The sequence below is a fragment of the Chaetura pelagica genome, unplaced genomic scaffold (assembly GCF_000747805.2).
Source record: "Chaetura pelagica isolate M959 unplaced genomic scaffold, ChaPel_1.0 scaffold27, whole genome shotgun sequence".
Taxonomy (NCBI): domain Eukaryota; kingdom Metazoa; phylum Chordata; class Aves; order Apodiformes; family Apodidae; genus Chaetura; species Chaetura pelagica.
This window is the reverse complement of record NW_009954020.1, coordinates 2,644,544-2,661,405: the sequence shown is the minus strand read 5'-3', so window position 1 is coordinate 2,661,405 and position 16,862 is coordinate 2,644,544. Positions and strand designations below refer to the sequence as shown.

General features: G+C 40.6%; 1 protein-coding gene across 1 annotated transcript in view; it reads left to right on the top strand.

The window, feature by feature from the left end:
- Positions 1-2,551: 2,551 nt before the first annotated feature.
- The window catches only part of KCNQ3 (potassium voltage-gated channel, KQT-like subfamily, member 3), a 34,025-nt gene continuing 19,714 nt past the window's right edge, over positions 2,552-16,862 (top strand). The window contains exons 1-9 of the mRNA XM_010002284.1: positions 2,552-2,628; positions 4,458-4,548; positions 5,194-5,320; positions 7,093-7,265; positions 9,195-9,350; positions 10,684-10,794; positions 11,852-11,947; positions 13,437-13,531; positions 15,078-15,104. Coding sequence (XP_010000586.1) covers positions 2,552-2,628; positions 4,458-4,548; positions 5,194-5,320; positions 7,093-7,265; positions 9,195-9,350; positions 10,684-10,794; positions 11,852-11,947; positions 13,437-13,531; positions 15,078-15,104 — 953 coding nt within the window. The remainder of the gene's footprint in view (positions 2,629-4,457; positions 4,549-5,193; positions 5,321-7,092; positions 7,266-9,194; positions 9,351-10,683; positions 10,795-11,851; positions 11,948-13,436; positions 13,532-15,077; positions 15,105-16,862) is intronic.

The window sequence follows — 16,862 nt, the reverse complement described above, 5'->3', positions numbered from 1 at the left end:
TGGAGAGGAAAATGTCTCTCTAGGTGCTTCTAACCAGCTTGAGCTGGTCAGAACAACACAAATTGTACAGTAGAAACACCTGCTTCTTTCTGTTAACTCTAAGACTACTTGAGACATAAAATCTTGTCACACAGCACAAAAAATTGCCAAAATGAGCCCAGATGCAAATACAGTTTGGCCTGCCTATGATGTTTCTAGTCCTCGTGACAGCTTCAAAAGGACTGCTCTATGTTGAAATAAGTTATAGGCAAATTGCTATGTGATCTGCTTGTAAAATTTTGAAGAGTTAGTGAACAGGATACATGATGAGCACCTATGGAAAAAATATAAAAGTTCTCAGATGTATCTGCACTATATTGGCTTCAAATGAGAGCAGATACATGGTAAAATCTCGAAGTAAGTGAAATATTAAAAGAAGTAAAAAATTATCAAACAAAGCAGTCTGTGATGTTCATCCAAGAAACATTAGGTTCATGGTCTAACATAGTCATAAATTACTTCTTCTTTACTGGACAAAAATATGCCTTGTTTTTGGAATATTGTCTTAATACACAAAAATAATTAGATTAGAAAAATATGAGTGTTAAACACGTGATTTCCAGTAACAAGAACATTTATTTACTAGAATAGCATTTTGTTGTGACAGTGGCTAAAGAGCAGTGCCATTTGGTCATCTGGAACTTATAACAATCTAATTAGGATTTTAGGCAGAACACGGCAAAGATTTTCCATCTAATGGGCTGTAAAATGATGTAAAATGATAACAAGGATGATTCTAAAAAACTGAAGAACCAAATTCCAATCCTTTTGTGGCTGATTTACAGTCTTGAAGTCTGGACTGCCACCTGCTGAAACACTGTTTAATAGGAAGCTTAGGCTTAATAAGACAACATTTTCATTACTAAACCTTGTCTTTTACTTAATTTCTTTTTTCTGACCCTTGGTGTTCTCTTTGCCATGGGTAGTATTGTTGTAACTATGAGTACATTTGAGACTTTGTCCCTCTCTGCCCCTGGATTCTCCAGGTCAATGTTAGCCTCTCTTCTGGTCATCCCCTGTGATTTCAGCAGGTTTTTTTTTCCCTGCAATGAGCCTCTTAGGATTGTACAGTTGGTCTCAACTACTGGAATTAGACAATATAGACTCAGCCATTGTCCTATTGCCATACAACAATACAGATTCAACAACTATCAAGCAAGTCAGAGTCTCTTTAAGTTTACAGGCTCACAATATGGGCAAAAGCAGCAAGGTGAAGATGTACTGGTTTGTCATCTTTGTTGAGCAAGGGAGATTGACGTAAAAAGATATGACATCTCTGCAACATCTTCCATAGAAAGAGGACAGAAGAAGACATGCAGGCTTCATAAACACCAAGGTCTGAAACAGAAGATGCTGCAGGGAAATCAGTGGGTTGCATAGGATCAGTGGAGATTAGCATTCATGAAGTGCTCTGAACACAGACAACATTTCAGGTGCTAAGGGAGGATTGCTGAGATGTGATTCGATTAACTTGCAATCAGTGTTTATCCTTCAGAAATTGTGTGGTAGGATAGCTGACCCTTCCAGGATGGATTACAGCTGTGTCCCAACACAGGCTTTTCATCCCTGCACAGCCCAGAGTATTGTAAGAAGGAACAGAAGTCTGGCTTTGAGGACTGTATGGTTTTGGGGACTGCAGTTCCTGCTCAGCAGTTGCACCTCTGAGGCATTCTTCTGGGCTGCATTCACATACTTTGTGCAACTGGGGTTTCAGACCATGCCCCTGCTGGGATTCACGCTCAAAATTATTGATGGTGACTTGTGATCTGCAGTCTCACCCTCCCACCTTGTTTTTACTGGTATTATGTCCTACATGATCTATTGCTTCCATGGGTGGGCTCTTGCTTGGAGCAGTGGGACTTGCAGCGTGGGCTGTGCTGCACAGAGTGGTGAAGCAAGCAGCACCTCTTGTCCTTTAATGCCAACATTTGTGGGTATTTTTAATGAGCAAGGAATAGCTTTTCCATCTCTGTGAGACTCCTTTTCTTGCACATCAAATACATGGGTGCGATCACCTGAACATCACCTGCATTGAATTTCACTGGGAAAGAATGCAGGGATGAGAGCTCTATCCCCTTGCTTTATGGAGCACTGGTACCCTCTAGTGGTAAAACCGCAGGCGGTTTTAAGCAAAAGATGATGATTTCGATACTTTCTCTTCCTCTCAAGCAAAAATCAGTACATCATCTTTAATTGACAGTGCTGGTCTGATGAATGTTGCTGTAAAGTTACACCTTTAGCTTAAGGAGCTGATGATGTAATTTTCTAGGACTGTTTCCAAGGTGTTTTGCCTTTCATTAAATCATTTACATTATACTTGTGAGTTGAGGGGTGACCAAATTTTCACATGGTATAAAGAAATAGCTGTAACAGAAAGCATCAAATATCAGTACGTCAGCGCTTTAAATGGAAAATTAGTGAAGGTACCACTGTAATAGTTCATAGGTGGTTTATAGCTAATGGAAGGAATCATGTTGTCTGGCTTGGGTTCTCATCAGTTTGCTCATTAGACATGCAGGGCAGCTGGATTGTGCGTCTTGAGAAGCCAGGGGCTCACTGGCTTCATAATTGCAAGGTGGGGACAGCAAGGTATGGTGTGACAAATCAGGCTTGAGGACATGGCAGGAATGTCACAGAATCACTAACTGTCAAATGCATTTAGCAGCAGGAGTGTGGTTATAATGCATAGATGGGAAAAGACAAATTCTCGACCCAAAAGCTGGTTCCTACCAACCACATAACCCTTGCTATGGAGCATGGCTGCTGAGTGGGAGACGGTCAAACTTGGGAAAGAAATCCAGAATTATTTAGCATGAGGAAACATATTTGTTTCTATTGTAACCTTACTCTGAATGGCTGATCTGAAATTTTCTTGGCATAGGGAGCTGCAGTCTGACTAACTAATGCTAGGAAAACCACAGCAAAGGAAACCTTCAGGGTTTACTGTGAAGTGCCTCACTGTTGCCTGTTCCTTGCACGGTTGGCATTTGAAACTGTTTGGAGGAAATCCCTTCTCAAAAGGCATCAGGTGCTGTCTGGATCTCATCTCTCTCCTTTTACTCCAGCTGCAAAAATGTTGCAAGTTCTCAGAACATGCTCCCTTGGCCTTAGGTTTCCGTATACAGGAGGGAAACAAAATCCCAAGATGAGTTAGAGGACACGTTTCTGAGCTGAGCACCCTTCCCCATGGTCCTTGCTTGCTGCCTACACACACTGCAGGCTGTGGACTCTGCTTATTTTGCCCAGTGAAATGAAGCAGAGTTTTATTCAGCAAGAAATGAAATTACACTTTAGGTATCAGATTGAAATTCAAAATAGGTAGTACACACTAAACGCAGTTTGATTCTTAACAAGCTTTTTTTTTCCCTGGAAGATTTCAGTACCTGGTGCCTATCATTTCTTTGATGTACCCTGGCTATGAAACCAAGGGGTCCAGAGCCTTTATGGAGCTGTCCTTCCAATTTATTCACTAAGGTCTGAAGTATTTCCATGACCATCTGCCCCTCTGCTCCTGTGGATCAGGTTTTGGGAGCATGTTAAAATGCCCATGATTTGGGTACATGAAGTATTAAGAGTATGAGCTTCACCCACTCTGCTTTGTAGTAATCACTTAGGAGACTGCCTTGATTTTTCTTACTTCTTAATGTATAAAAGATTTTGAATAGCTTGAACCTGGGAATAGTTCGACAAAGCAGATCAGTGTGACTTCAGACAGGACTAAATTGGATTTACCAGCAGTGGGAGTCAAATTTTCTGTGAGATCTCTGTGTTCTGGACTCTCATATAGTGACAATAGCACAGGGGTAGTAATTTATCACACACTCACTGCGTTTATTGGAGAGAAGAACTTTACCTTCTGTATCGTTTCTCTTTCAAAACTCTTTATCTTTTCATCTGCATAGAAATGAGTGCAGAAAGGGAAAGAAAAAATAAATGCAGTGCAGTTTTCAAGAGAGGGTTTGTCTTGGTGCTGCATTGCATTGAAGCATTCGCTGTTTCTCTGGTCTCAGGATGTGTCAAGTCGATTCATTCCACTGTAACTGCAGTGCCATTTTGTGAAGTACACAGCACATCACTTGGGAATAGACCTCCAGAGCATTACAGTCCTCTGTCATACCATACAATCCCTTCCCAAAATGCAGTATCATCCATTTCTTTCTGAATAATGCAGATAAGTTAATTAATGCATGCGTGTCCTAGAACCATTCTGATTTAGGATCTTGCCGTGATTTCTTGACTGCCAGAAACCACTGTCCAGGTGGAGAACTCTTCACCTTCTTGAGACCCCACCTCAGTGCTCACCAATGGGAAGTAGCCATCCCCTGAAGGTCTCCACCCAGGTTTTTACAGACTGCATCTCCAATGCAAATACAGAGAGGAGTGACAAAGCTGTTGTTTTCCCTCTTATTTCTTTCCAGGTTTCTGATTGTCTTGGGCTGTTTGATCTTAGCTGTCCTAACAACTTTCAAGGAGTATGAAACTGTTTCAGGAGACTGGCTTCTCTTGCTGGTAAGTAGACTGAATGCTGTATCACCCTGGTAACGTCCTTGAGTTGAAATCAACCCCATCAGGAGTGATGGAATCTTGTTCCCACCTCTGCATGCAATCAGATTTCTTCTGTTGGTTCTGCAGCAGTGACTGCACACTTACATGGTGGAGAATTCCCAGTCCATTGATAACACCAAGTAAAAGGGAAGTAAGGAGAGTGGAAAAACACTCGTTTTTGATTAAGTAATAGCTTTTCAGCATTTGCCTAAACAGTTCTCCCATTGAAGTGTCAATACATTTTCTATTGACCACACCAGACCTGAGCACCTTTGAAAACTTTTTTTTTTTTTTTTCCCCCATCTTTCAACAATTTTGATTCATTCTACAGTATTCTACCAATTCTAGCATCTCTGTCTGTGCTCTTCCATCAAGGCAGGGTAAGCACTTCACCTTTATCCAACAGCAGGGACACATCCTTTCAGCAGAGCAGCTAGGTCCTACTTTGCCTCTTTCATCAACCTGTATTTTCCTCCCCACTTTTTTCCCCTCTCTCTCTCACACACATACCCCAATACCTCATCTGTTTCCTTCAACTGTATCCTTGTGTCCAGAATTACTGCAAGACTTGTTATGAGTCTGACAATGTAGTTTATTTCTTTGATACAGGAAACTTTTGCCATTTTCATCTTTGGAGCAGAGTTTGCCTTAAGAATCTGGGCTGCTGGGTGTTGCTGTCGCTACAAAGGATGGAGAGGGAGACTCAAATTTGCCAGGAAGCCTTTGTGCATGCTGGGTAAGCACATGCTCTCTACTGCTGTTTTAGCTGTTATGTCTTTTTCCTCTAAGCCTTGTTGAGGGGACTTCCAAGAATCAGTGAGTGTCAGTGCAAAGAGCACTGAAATCAGATCTGCCCTTTGTACTAGTATCTGTGTCCTATTTGGAACAGTGATTTGAAGTACTCAGCAATAATAATTAATTCTAGAGACTCTTGAGTGTCTAATCAATGAGGAAAAAAATATTTCTACTCTTTTAATAATTTTTTCTTGTCCTGAGTTCCACTGCATTTTTTCTTAGGCTCATCCCAAAATATACTCTGTCTTCAGTTTCAAACTACTTCAGATCCCAACACTGCCATTTTCTCCAGCTCTCTCTTATGTTCAAATGTTGTGTTTTGCTTTTTTAATGTTGATCTGAATTTGCCAGCAAGTATCTTTGTGATTTCACCCATGTTATTTCTCAGGCTTCGAAGATGTTGCCTACAACTACCATAAAACCACTAATTATTCATGTTTGAATCACCCAATCATGTCCACAAACCAACTAAACAACATTTAGGAGCTCAGTCTGCCCTGAGCACCTGTCATGCACATCCACTTTTATTCCCTGTTTCCCAGGAGTACCTCATTCATTTTGATGCTCTTCTGGCCAAGATTTTTGCTCTTTATTTGTACAGCACACAGCACTCTGAGGAGCTGTGCTGCTGCAGTTCTATGAATACATTCTGCCTTCCCTCTCCCTCCTTTTGTTCATCTTCTCCGTCTAAATGGTAGACAAAGTGGAGCAAATTTTCTTCATGTGTCTGTGTTGTCTTCAATTAGTACTGCTCCTTTGGGTGCTGCTGTTGTATATATACTTCTTATACTTCTGATAGCACTGTGAAGCCAGCAGAGCATGGTGTGAGCAAGTGGGACTGCTACTGTCTCATGCCTTCACTGCAGAAGTGTCATCTCACTTCTAAGAATGAATCTTCATTCATATCTGGGTAAAGAACAGAAAACATCCCACTTGATTTATTAATATCATTTCTTGGTTGTCACCAGCACAAGTTTGTTTTGAGAATGATTGAAAGTGAATAAAACTGAAATCCATAGAGTGTCACTTTTTTTTTTTTTTTTTGATAGAAATACAATCTGAAGGTAATTCAAAGACTGAGTGCCCAGAGAATGTATGAAGCCTTTTGGTGTCTCTTTTTTCTGGTATATACATATTTATAGGCTCAAAAAGGAGGGGGTGGAGGGTAGGATGGGGAAGGGAAGAAGGAAAAGAAATAAAAAGAAATAAAACAAGAGGAAGCAATGGGATTTGCATTTCAAACCTCTTCAGTTGATCAGCACATTGGCTCTGTTGAGCACTTACAAAAAACAGAACTGGCTTTGAAATTTTAATGGCAAAACACAGCCAAAAGGACAAAATACAAGATACACTATCAAAACCTGAACTTATCTGCTGACCTGTAGACTGAGATGTTCCCATGGGACAGATGAATTTAAGGTTGTTTTTTCCTGTCAGCACTCAGACACTGTTTCTGTGTGTACTTGAGCTAGCTCAGACAGTGTCTCAAGTCCAGTGCATTAAACTGTAAATAGATTATGAGGCTTTCTGGTGGGTTCTGTGCATGATGCTGACTGTGTGGCAGGTGCAGATATCTGTTGAATTGGCAAGAGAAAACATTTTCAGGCAGCTTTAAAATTTGCCTCGGGAAATTTGCAGCACAACCAGATGGGATTAAGAAGAAGGTGATGGGGCTGCTTTTGTTGGCAGACTTTTGTTCTTTTCTCTCTGCAGATATCTTTGTGCTGATTGCTTCAGTGCCAGTGGTTGCTGTTGGGAACCAGGGCAATGTTCTGGCCACATCTCTCAGAAGCCTTCGCTTCCTTCAGATTCTACGGATGCTCCGAATGGACAGGCGGGGCGGTACCTGGAAACTTTTGGGATCGGCCATTTGTGCACATAGCAAAGTAAATGAGGAGCTTGCAGGGCTTAGCTGGGCCTTGGGGGAGAGAAGTTAAAGAGGGGATGCACAAGTACAGCACTGCCTTGGGATTATGTGTAGTAGTCCAAGCAATATTTTTGTCCCTTCAGCTTTATTCCCTCTTCCATTCTCTGAACCATTTATACCTCTTGTTTTACCCTTCTCTGCTCAATAGTGGGGCTGAGAAGTGACAAGAGAGAGTGTTGATTCTCACACATTCTTACACTCATTGCAACAGAAGTTTTGCTTTTGCACTGAATGTGAGCAGGGACATCCCTTTAATGGTGAAGTATGCTGAAATCTTTGACAGACATGCAACATGTTTGTAGTGGCTTCTCAGCTTGTCTGATCAACAGATGGAGCAGGACTATGGAGGGATGGAAAGAGACTGGTTAGCAGAAGTGTGGTTTCAGAAGGAGCTGCCAGTATAATTTCTCCTTGGAAGCATGGGTCAAGCAATACAGAGATGCACATAGTGTGAACAGACAAACAACATTTCTAAGATCATCTTTGTTCAGTCTAACTTGATGTTATAGTCAGACACATCCTGTCTCACAACAGACTGATACATTGTGGTCTTGCATTTCCACCAAACACTATTACAAGTTTTAAAAAAAATCTGCATAAAAATCCTCTAGATGAGATTTCTCATTTGCATAGGGTGGAGAAAAAATGCATATGCACTGTGCTACATACTGCTTTTTCTTATCCATGAATGACATTCCTGACATTTTAGGGATTTTTTGAAAATTAAAATGCCAGCTGGCACAACATAATTAGACATTGCTTCTTTTTAGGGGCTGGTAGGGATAACCACCCTGCTTCATTTCATACCAACTTCTGTTTCTTCCCCATGTAAACTTGCTACAAGACAGGTGGCACATAAATACATGTAAAAATGTTTCTTAGGAAACTGAGATTATGAAAGAAGTCTTTTCACCAAAGACATCATTGTTTCAAAATTGTTTAAGGCTTTATTGTGTGGGAATTTATTGAAATGTTCCTATGTGATTCCCAACCACCACCCTTTGGACTCAGCTGGCTGTTGAATATAAGAAGTGGTTACAAGAATTTTGCTTCACTGGAGACACTAATGAAACAATTTTTATCATAAACTTAGCCATCAAAATTCCTTCTGTGGTTGCACACTAGAAATAAGTCAAGAAAATTGGCTTGTCTCAATGCTCAATTATTAAATTCTCAGCTACGACTTTTTATTTTTATTATTTCAAATGCAGTTCTCAGAAAACAAAAGAAATACTGATTTATTTATTTATTGCCCACTTGTGATGACCTTCACAAAAAAAAAAAGGTTTCTGGGATTTGAACTTGTGTTGCTGCATCTCCCACCTCAGTGGGATCAGCCACACACTCCACTCTTGTCACTCTCTCTAAAACAAGGAAGCTCAGGTTTGTTTGCACACAGACAATTTTCAAGGTCTGTTCTTATTGCATCAACTGATGGTGAAATCATACCTCAGAGCCTGCTTTGATATGCCTAAAGAGAAGAAACTGCATCCTGCTTCAGCCTTGACTCTCTGAGGTCAGGAAGTGGAGAGGGCTGTTGGTTTGCCTGCCGAGACTGACCAAGCCCATGGGCAGCAGGATTTTTAGGTCAGGGACAGAGCCCTGCAGCACCAGTGCCATGTGTAGCTAAGCCTGTAACCCAGCTTTATGCAGAACTACAACTGCAGATTGCTCCAAGATGTTCCCAAGGAAGATGCCATATAAGAGCTAATTCCTATAAATCTCTGCATTATTTCCCACTAAGTGCTGAGGTGGGCTGGTGACCAAGCCTGCAGTGACAGCTCTGCTGTTACCCTCAGTACTTCTCACTTCACTTGATGCCTACCCTGACGCTGTGGGTATTGAGACTGTTTTCAGCCCCTCCATTGTCCGTTTGTTTTATTTGCAGGAACTGATCACTGCTTGGTACATTGGGTTCCTGACACTCATCCTATCCTCGTTTCTTGTTTATCTGGTTGAAAAAGATGTTCCTGAGAAGGATGCTAACGGGGTGGAGATGAAGGAAGAGTTTGAAACTTATGCAGATGCACTGTGGTGGGGGCTGGTAAGTCACTATAAAAAGACCTTGCCTCTTTCTTAAAAATGTATATCCAAGTAGATATAAAGTACTGATGCTAAGGATTACAGTATAAGTGCTGCTAGATTTGGGTGAGGAGCATATTGCTGCCGAAACCTGGCCAAGGTAGGGATGCTTCTACAACAAAACTGATATCCCTGTTGATTTTCAGTCAAAGGCCCTTAGGTGCTTAACCCTTTCAGAAATAAGTCTGTGCTCATGGCTTCTGGGAAACCTCTCTGTTAGAGGAGTGTTTCTTTGGGTGTCACTGCACTGCCTACGCCTATGGGAGACCTAGTGCATGGCATAGTGCCTGTCAGTGCTACATCCCTCAGAAAATGGCAAAACCAGAGCTGACAGAACTGGGAGATACTGTTGACTCTTGAGGGCCAAGACACTTTGCAGAGGACGTAGATAGATTAGAGCATTGGGCAATTATTAATTGGATGAAATTTATCAAGTCCAGAATATCTCTGGAAAAGATAACTCAACACTTCTTTTGTGTCTTATTTGCGTTCCCCAAGAGTCACTCAGGAAATGCTGTTGGTGGTAGAATACTGAGCAAGTTCTTGTCTCTTCTAATGAAGAGGAGAGCATTGGTTTGCATCACTGATCATTTGATCACAAAATGATCTTGCCACCTGGTAGAGGGAATTCACATTGCTTTGCTGCCAATAATTAGGGGAGTCTATATCATGCTGTGACTAAAATTCAACAGCACATTTTTTTTATTTTCTGTGGTTCACTCATAAAAGGCAAGATCCCTTACCAACAAAATTAATCAAAATATGCCAAGTGTTGCATACGACTCCTGGATATTTTCATATCCTTACATATCCAGGACATTTCGGTAAAGTCACACTAGTAAGAAAAGGTACACAGCTGGCAATTAGCAACTGTGCTGGAAAGGAGCAAGTTTTCACAGTCTGCCTTTTTTTTTTTTTACAGAAACTGAAACTTCAGGGAGAGGTAGCCATGGTTGTTAAAGCTCTGCAAGCTGTAAACTGTCAAGTCCCATTCCTAACTATGCACTGATGGTGGGCAGGAGACTCACTCTGTGCTAATCCTACAGAGGCAGCTACTTTAAGACTAAATCCATTCTCCCTGGTGCAGTGCCTCTGGGCTATGATGCCATAATAAAAAATAAAATAAAATAAACTTTAAAAAAAACCTTAAAAAATTAGTTTGACCATCATCAAATTCCTATTTTAAGAAGCTGTGCATGAGCACCCATAGAGCTAAGTGAGTTATGTAGTTTTCCTGGTGACAGTGCTGTTTGCTTTGTTTTTCTGATGGGAAGTCCTGATGACTCTACCCACAGATCACCCTCGCTACCATTGGGTATGGTGACAAGACCCCCAAAACATGGGAGGGACGACTGATTGCAGCCACATTCTCTCTCATTGGAGTCTCCTTCTTTGCTCTTCCTGCAGTAAGTACCTTCCCCCTCTGTTAGGCACAGCCTAGCCCTGTGCACTTACAAAAAGAAGATAAAGTGATCAAAATTGTCACTGGAATCAAAATCCCTTTTAAGGAAGTGATACAGACACTTGAGCTGGTCTATATCAGTAAATCAAACTGGTTTCTCCCCCTCTGTGCACAGAGCTTGTTTGTAATAGTATGTTACCCCTTTATTCCTTGAACCATGTATCTGAGACACTGCTCATTGGCACAAGACAAAATTAATCCAGCAAGTGAACAGCCTTAGAAATACCAAGGCAGTTCATGAACCTGTACCTTGGCCCAGGTTAGTTTAGAGGTATTGACATAGTCACTCAAGATGTATTTTCAAAGTATATGGAGACTCTTGTTTTAATAATTGTGGTTGGACCCTTCTTACCTAAACACTTGCAAGCTAGAGATCTACATCTGAGTGGTCATCACAGACCAGTGGTCGTCTTTTGTAATCAGTGCAGCTCTGCGGAGCATTTTGTCTCACTTGTTCCTTCCCAGAGAGCTCTGACACCACCACAGACGTGCTGTTTCTACTCACAAAGATTAAAGGGAATTTAGTTATCAGGTGACAGTACAAGTATTTTTTATCTAGCCAGGTAAATCCTACTCTGGCTGCTTAAGAAATTATCTCTAAATTGCTTTTGAAAGTAAATTTATCCTCTTGTGTTACATAGGCCAAGTATTTGCTTTGTCTGCAAACCATCCCAATTCCAAATGTTAGGATATTTTTCATTTAGATCTTGACTTGGAAAGACTTTCATGAGGGATGAGCAGTCACACACACCCAAATCCAGAGTATGGTTAGCATAGCTCTTTTATCATACAAGCAGTTTCACTCTACAAAGGCAGCAGACATTCAAGAAGCCTGCTTAGGACCTTCAAATGTGTTAAAGCAGTGGGAAAGGGATGCCGTCCTGCACAAATGTCCCATGCAGCCCTATCCATCTCCACCTACAGACCTGTTTCCTGTCATTACTAATACTTGTTTTCTGAGGAAGAAATGTCTAAAATCTTATATCACTCACTGCTTTCAGGGCATTTTGGGCTCGGGGCTGGCACTGAAGGTCCAAGAGCAACATCGTCAAAAACATTTTGAGAAAAGAAGAAAGCCAGCAGCTGAACTCATTCAGGTTTGTAATCACTTAAAGCCTTGTGTAAAAAGTGTTGTATACAAAGATTGCTACATCATGTTAACAAGGACCACTGCTTACTTCCCCCCTGCCTAAATTCTGATTTCTCATTGCAGGAAGTGAGAGGCTGTGTTTATAAATGTGTCAAGTTTTTTTCACATTGAGCTAGATAATCCAGTAGCCCTTGCAGTTTTGGAGGAATCCTTCATTTCACAGCATATCTTTCAGAAGAACAATATTTTTAGAAGAAAGGGTCTCATCTTCTAGCTTCTGGAAACCAACCAACTTGTGCATCAGTGCCACAAATCCACAGAAAACAAGCTGTGGGAAAAATAATTCTTTCCAAAACCCAGGTTTTGTCAGTTGCCTTGAGTGAGAGCTCTTCATAGAATCATAAAATGGTTTGGGTTGGAAGGGACCTGGAAGGTCATCTAGTTCCAGCCCTCCTGCAAAGGCAGGGACAGCTTCCACTAGAGCAGGTTGCACAAAGCCCTGTCTAACCTTTTATGTGCAAAGTCATGTTTTTATTGATGTGAAAACAGCAATAGAAATAACACAAGAGACAATGATATTTTGAATCAAGGCAAATGATGTAAACAGTATCTGTAGTTTTTAAAACCTGAAGCACACCCTGAATCTCCTGTTATGTCACTGGATTATGAGAATATTCAAAAGGAAGAGACTTCTTAACTCACTTGGACATCAGTTATGGCCTTTGTTGAAAATTCAGAAAATTAAGTTTAAAATTACTAGTCTGGGGGCTGACAAATTTGACAGGAGTTACTCTTAGTAGGTGTGGAAAACACCCTAATGGCAGTAAAGTAAATGACATTATTTCCAGGGAGACAGAGAAAGTTTTTGTGGTATCAGATGGAAGTGTTGGTGCTTAGGGCTGCTCAGGATCAAACCAGTTCTCAGGAGAAACAGTCTTAAGTGGCATACTATGCTGTTCTCATTAAAAACACTCTTTAGCAAACAGAAGGAGCTGCAGGCATGAGTGGTGAATTGAATTCGCCTTTTAAATTAAAGTATCTGCACTTAGCAGGTAGCTAATTTAGCTACAGTATTTTTTAGGTGTGTGCTTAGAGAATTTTAATTGGAGCTCTGATGATCCACTAGATGCTAAACTAGCTTAAGCACTTCCAGAACTACAGGGCAAATCCAGCAGTGCTTGAAGCTCTTTTAGACAATTTAGACAGAAGAATAAAACCAGTTTAGTCAAATGTAATGTCTTGTTGATGTGAGTGGTTCTCTCTCATATCCTTTTGGTGGTTTTCTCTCATGTTCTGTCTCTTTTAACAGCTCTCCTAGATCACAGTAACCCAGTGTCAATAATTTTGCTGTATAGTGAGACTCATTAGGCATGGCTGATTAGTAATTAATTTCCAGATAGTGACTCAGGTGCATTGTTATGTTCTTTGAAACAATATTCCTGTTATCAGCCTGGGGAATAGCTTTACCTAATTATTTCCTCTTCCTTGTATTTCAGGCTGCTTGGAGATACTATGCTACTAACCCCAACAGGATTGATCTAGTTGCTACCTGGAGGTTTTATGAATCAATTGTATCATTTCCATTTTTCAGGTAAGTGCATTGTCCATCTCTCCCTCATAATTATGAAGTCAGGACAGGAAACATAGACTTTATAAGAAGCTTTTGTAGGTAACAGAGTTGCCTGTTAATTTAATGGCTGAGACAGAAAAGCACGGGTTTTGGCTTCTGGATCCATTTCTTCTGCCTTCCCCTGGTAGGATATATTAAAGGCACACAGGTACCTCCCTCAATGGCTGTCATGCTGCCATTAAACAAAAGAGAAGGCTGCCTCACCATCAACTTTGAAAGACTGGAGTTTATTGCCCTGAAAGTCTAAATTTCTTTATTTTTGATCCTGATAAAGTTTTAGCCTTGTATTTCAGAACTGTGCTGTTCACAGAGGTGGCCATAGGATGTGAACATGATTAGTGCTTGTTAAAAGCTCATCTTTTGGCAACGCCTATTGCTCCAGGGGATAATTCAGTGGAGAACAGCCAATGCATGTTTAAAACTGTCTGCCACTGAAACTCTTAACTGAAGGTTCACAAGGAGACTCTTTGAGGAAATTGGGGCATAATTTTATGTTAATCACCACTTCTGAGTTCTGTGGCAGACATTCCTTACATAAAGGCACTTAATGGACACCCATATGTCTGTCTGATCATCACTATTCTTGCCCATCTAACAGGCATGTTCCTCCTCTTCAATTCTTAACATTTTATAGTGTTGGCCCTATGACAACGAAGAGTTTTAGTTATATACTACCAGCTGTTAATAACAGACATTACTTATCCAAGTTTATGCTTTAAACTTTCATTCTGGATTTGCTGTAATGCCTCATTCTGATGAAAAGTGCCCTTAAATTACTGCTCAGCTCAAACAGAGGTTTCCACACAAAAGCTGTGCTCACTGCAACTCCAGATGTTGCTTGAACCTGACTCGAAGACACATTCCAGGCTTCATCTTTCACAAAGGGCAAATTACAAATACTAACTCCTTTGTTTTATTCACAATACATTACTTCAGAATTGATTTTAGTTTAGTTTAAAAGGAAATGTCACAGAAAAACACCACAAGTGTTTAGTTAAGGCTCGGTACAATACTTTCCTTTTCTTTATCCCTTCTCACTCTCTGCTCCCATGTTATCCATTACAGAGTAATTTCTAGAGGGTTTCTTGACCTCCAGTTTTGTTCAGAGACTAATTCTCCGGCTTGCCTAGAGTCTAGACTCATTACAGTGAACAAGCTTGAAGTCATGATACACAGTTTCTTCTGTGATTCAAATGCAACCTGAAATTCAATAAGTGTTTTGCAAATGAAGTCCTGGGAGAGAGGGCAGGGGCGCTCACTTCTCACCAAAAGCTAGATTGCCTGTTCTAGCAGCACAGATTGGTTTCAGGTACCTATATCACTTTCTTTGTTTTATGGCTAGCTGGAAAAGGAGCTTTTATTCTGCTGTCAGTTACAGTCACAGAACAAAAGAGGGATAAGCCATTAGCACTAGTTTCAAAATTTCTGTTTTAAAAAATTCTGCTGAATTTGTTATGCAATTCTTCTCTCCTTGCTTTCTTGTGATGCTTCCTCTCTTCTATAAAAGGAAAGAGCAATTGGATGGCACTGCCAGGTATGTAACTGCCATTATTATAGCCTTGTTTTAATGCAGTTATTAGAGGATGCAGGATAAATGTTTCTTTGTGGATTCATGACCTGTTAACCAAAACGTGCTACTAACACCACAGGTAGTCATTTGAAAGTATTAACCAATTCATTTCCTAATTGCTTGCTTTTTTTTCCTATTTAACAACACATCTAAAATGCTAATTGTACCAAATGTAGTTTTGCTTGCTGGTTGTATGTAAACAGCTTTATTGTCAGTTATGATTGATCATGGTCTAGATTTCTCCTGATCCATGCCTTGGCTTAGCATTCAGGTTGTTCTGGGGTGAATTTAAAGTTCTGTTTCATGTTATTACTCAACAGTTCTGCACAGAGCAATGTTGCAGTGTAAAGGATCAAGTCTGTGTTGATTCACCATGTGCAAATATTTCTTTATGATAAACATGAAGGTGAATGACGAAGATGGATCAGCAGGATAGTCAATCACTCTGACAGTACTAAAAAAGCTGCATTAGGTTTCAGGCCTTGGTCCTATCCCTGCTGAGACAGATGGGAAAGTTCCCATCACTTTGGGGAATTTACAAACAAACAGAATGAAGGAATTTTCTATCCTAATGCTCCTCAGTCACTAAAGATTACAGCAGAATGGTCACCCTGCAAGATCTCAAGTGGAAATTATGTATTTATCATGCTCTCCAGCTAAGTTGCAGTTTCAAAAACACATAAAGTACTTCAGCCTCTTAGGTAAAAAAATGTTAAATACTCAAAACTAAACTGCTATCAGTGGGTCACCCACAATGAAGGACAATAGCAATTAAAGGATAAATAGTTTCATAGACTCTGCTGAAGCTATTTCCTTTTGCATGTCTATTTACAGTGTAGAGGGAAAGGCATGAGAATTGTAGCAACATTTGAAAGGTTTTGGTCAGAGGTCAGGCCTGGATTCCAGTACCTGGCCTGATGAAAAGTTATCTTTTTGGTTTTTAAACACATGACAGCTGCAATATAGAAAGCTGGAAACAGATTGACACTTGCTGTTCTCCTATGATTTATGGGTGTTCAAACCTCCTTTAACTGAAAAGAAAAACCTGTCACAAGTTTTCTTATCATCCAGGCAAGTGGCGTAGTACTGAATTGTTGGGAAGAGATTACTTCCTCCTACTGCCACTGCCGTCATGAGCTAACCTGCTCCTCTTCAAAGACTGCCAGGGTGGGAGTTACCTAGTTTGTGAATCCACATGAACCTTAAGTGCTATACAAGCATGGCACTGCACAGGCTAAGCAATCATGAGCAAGCTCAGTGGCATTAACAAGGCATCTGGAAATTTTAGCCACCTCCAGCATTGGTAGCAGGTGAATTTTGGCCTTGAACATGTAGGAAAGAGCAGAAATCCTTTTATTGTAACTCCATACCTTGAGCCAAAGCATGTCCTGACTCAGATGCAGCAGCAGATTAAAATTAGGAAAGTGAATGATTGCTGCAGTTTGCTGTCAGTCACAGACCCCCTAGAAAAGCTCCTGCACCTGCAGTGAGAGAAGAGTTCATGGAGAAGCTTCTGAGTTACTGCATCTTGCAGGCCAGTAGAAGTCATCATTTTATGTTGAAACACTGGATTAAAAACTGAAAAGAATGACTTCCAGCTCAAAATCTTTCAAACTGTAATCCCAAGGCTCCTCATTCTAGATAGATATGTCTTTTATGTTGTTACATAAGTAACAATAAACCCTCAGCAAACCTGCATTGTAGTGTTCCTGTTAGCAGGAA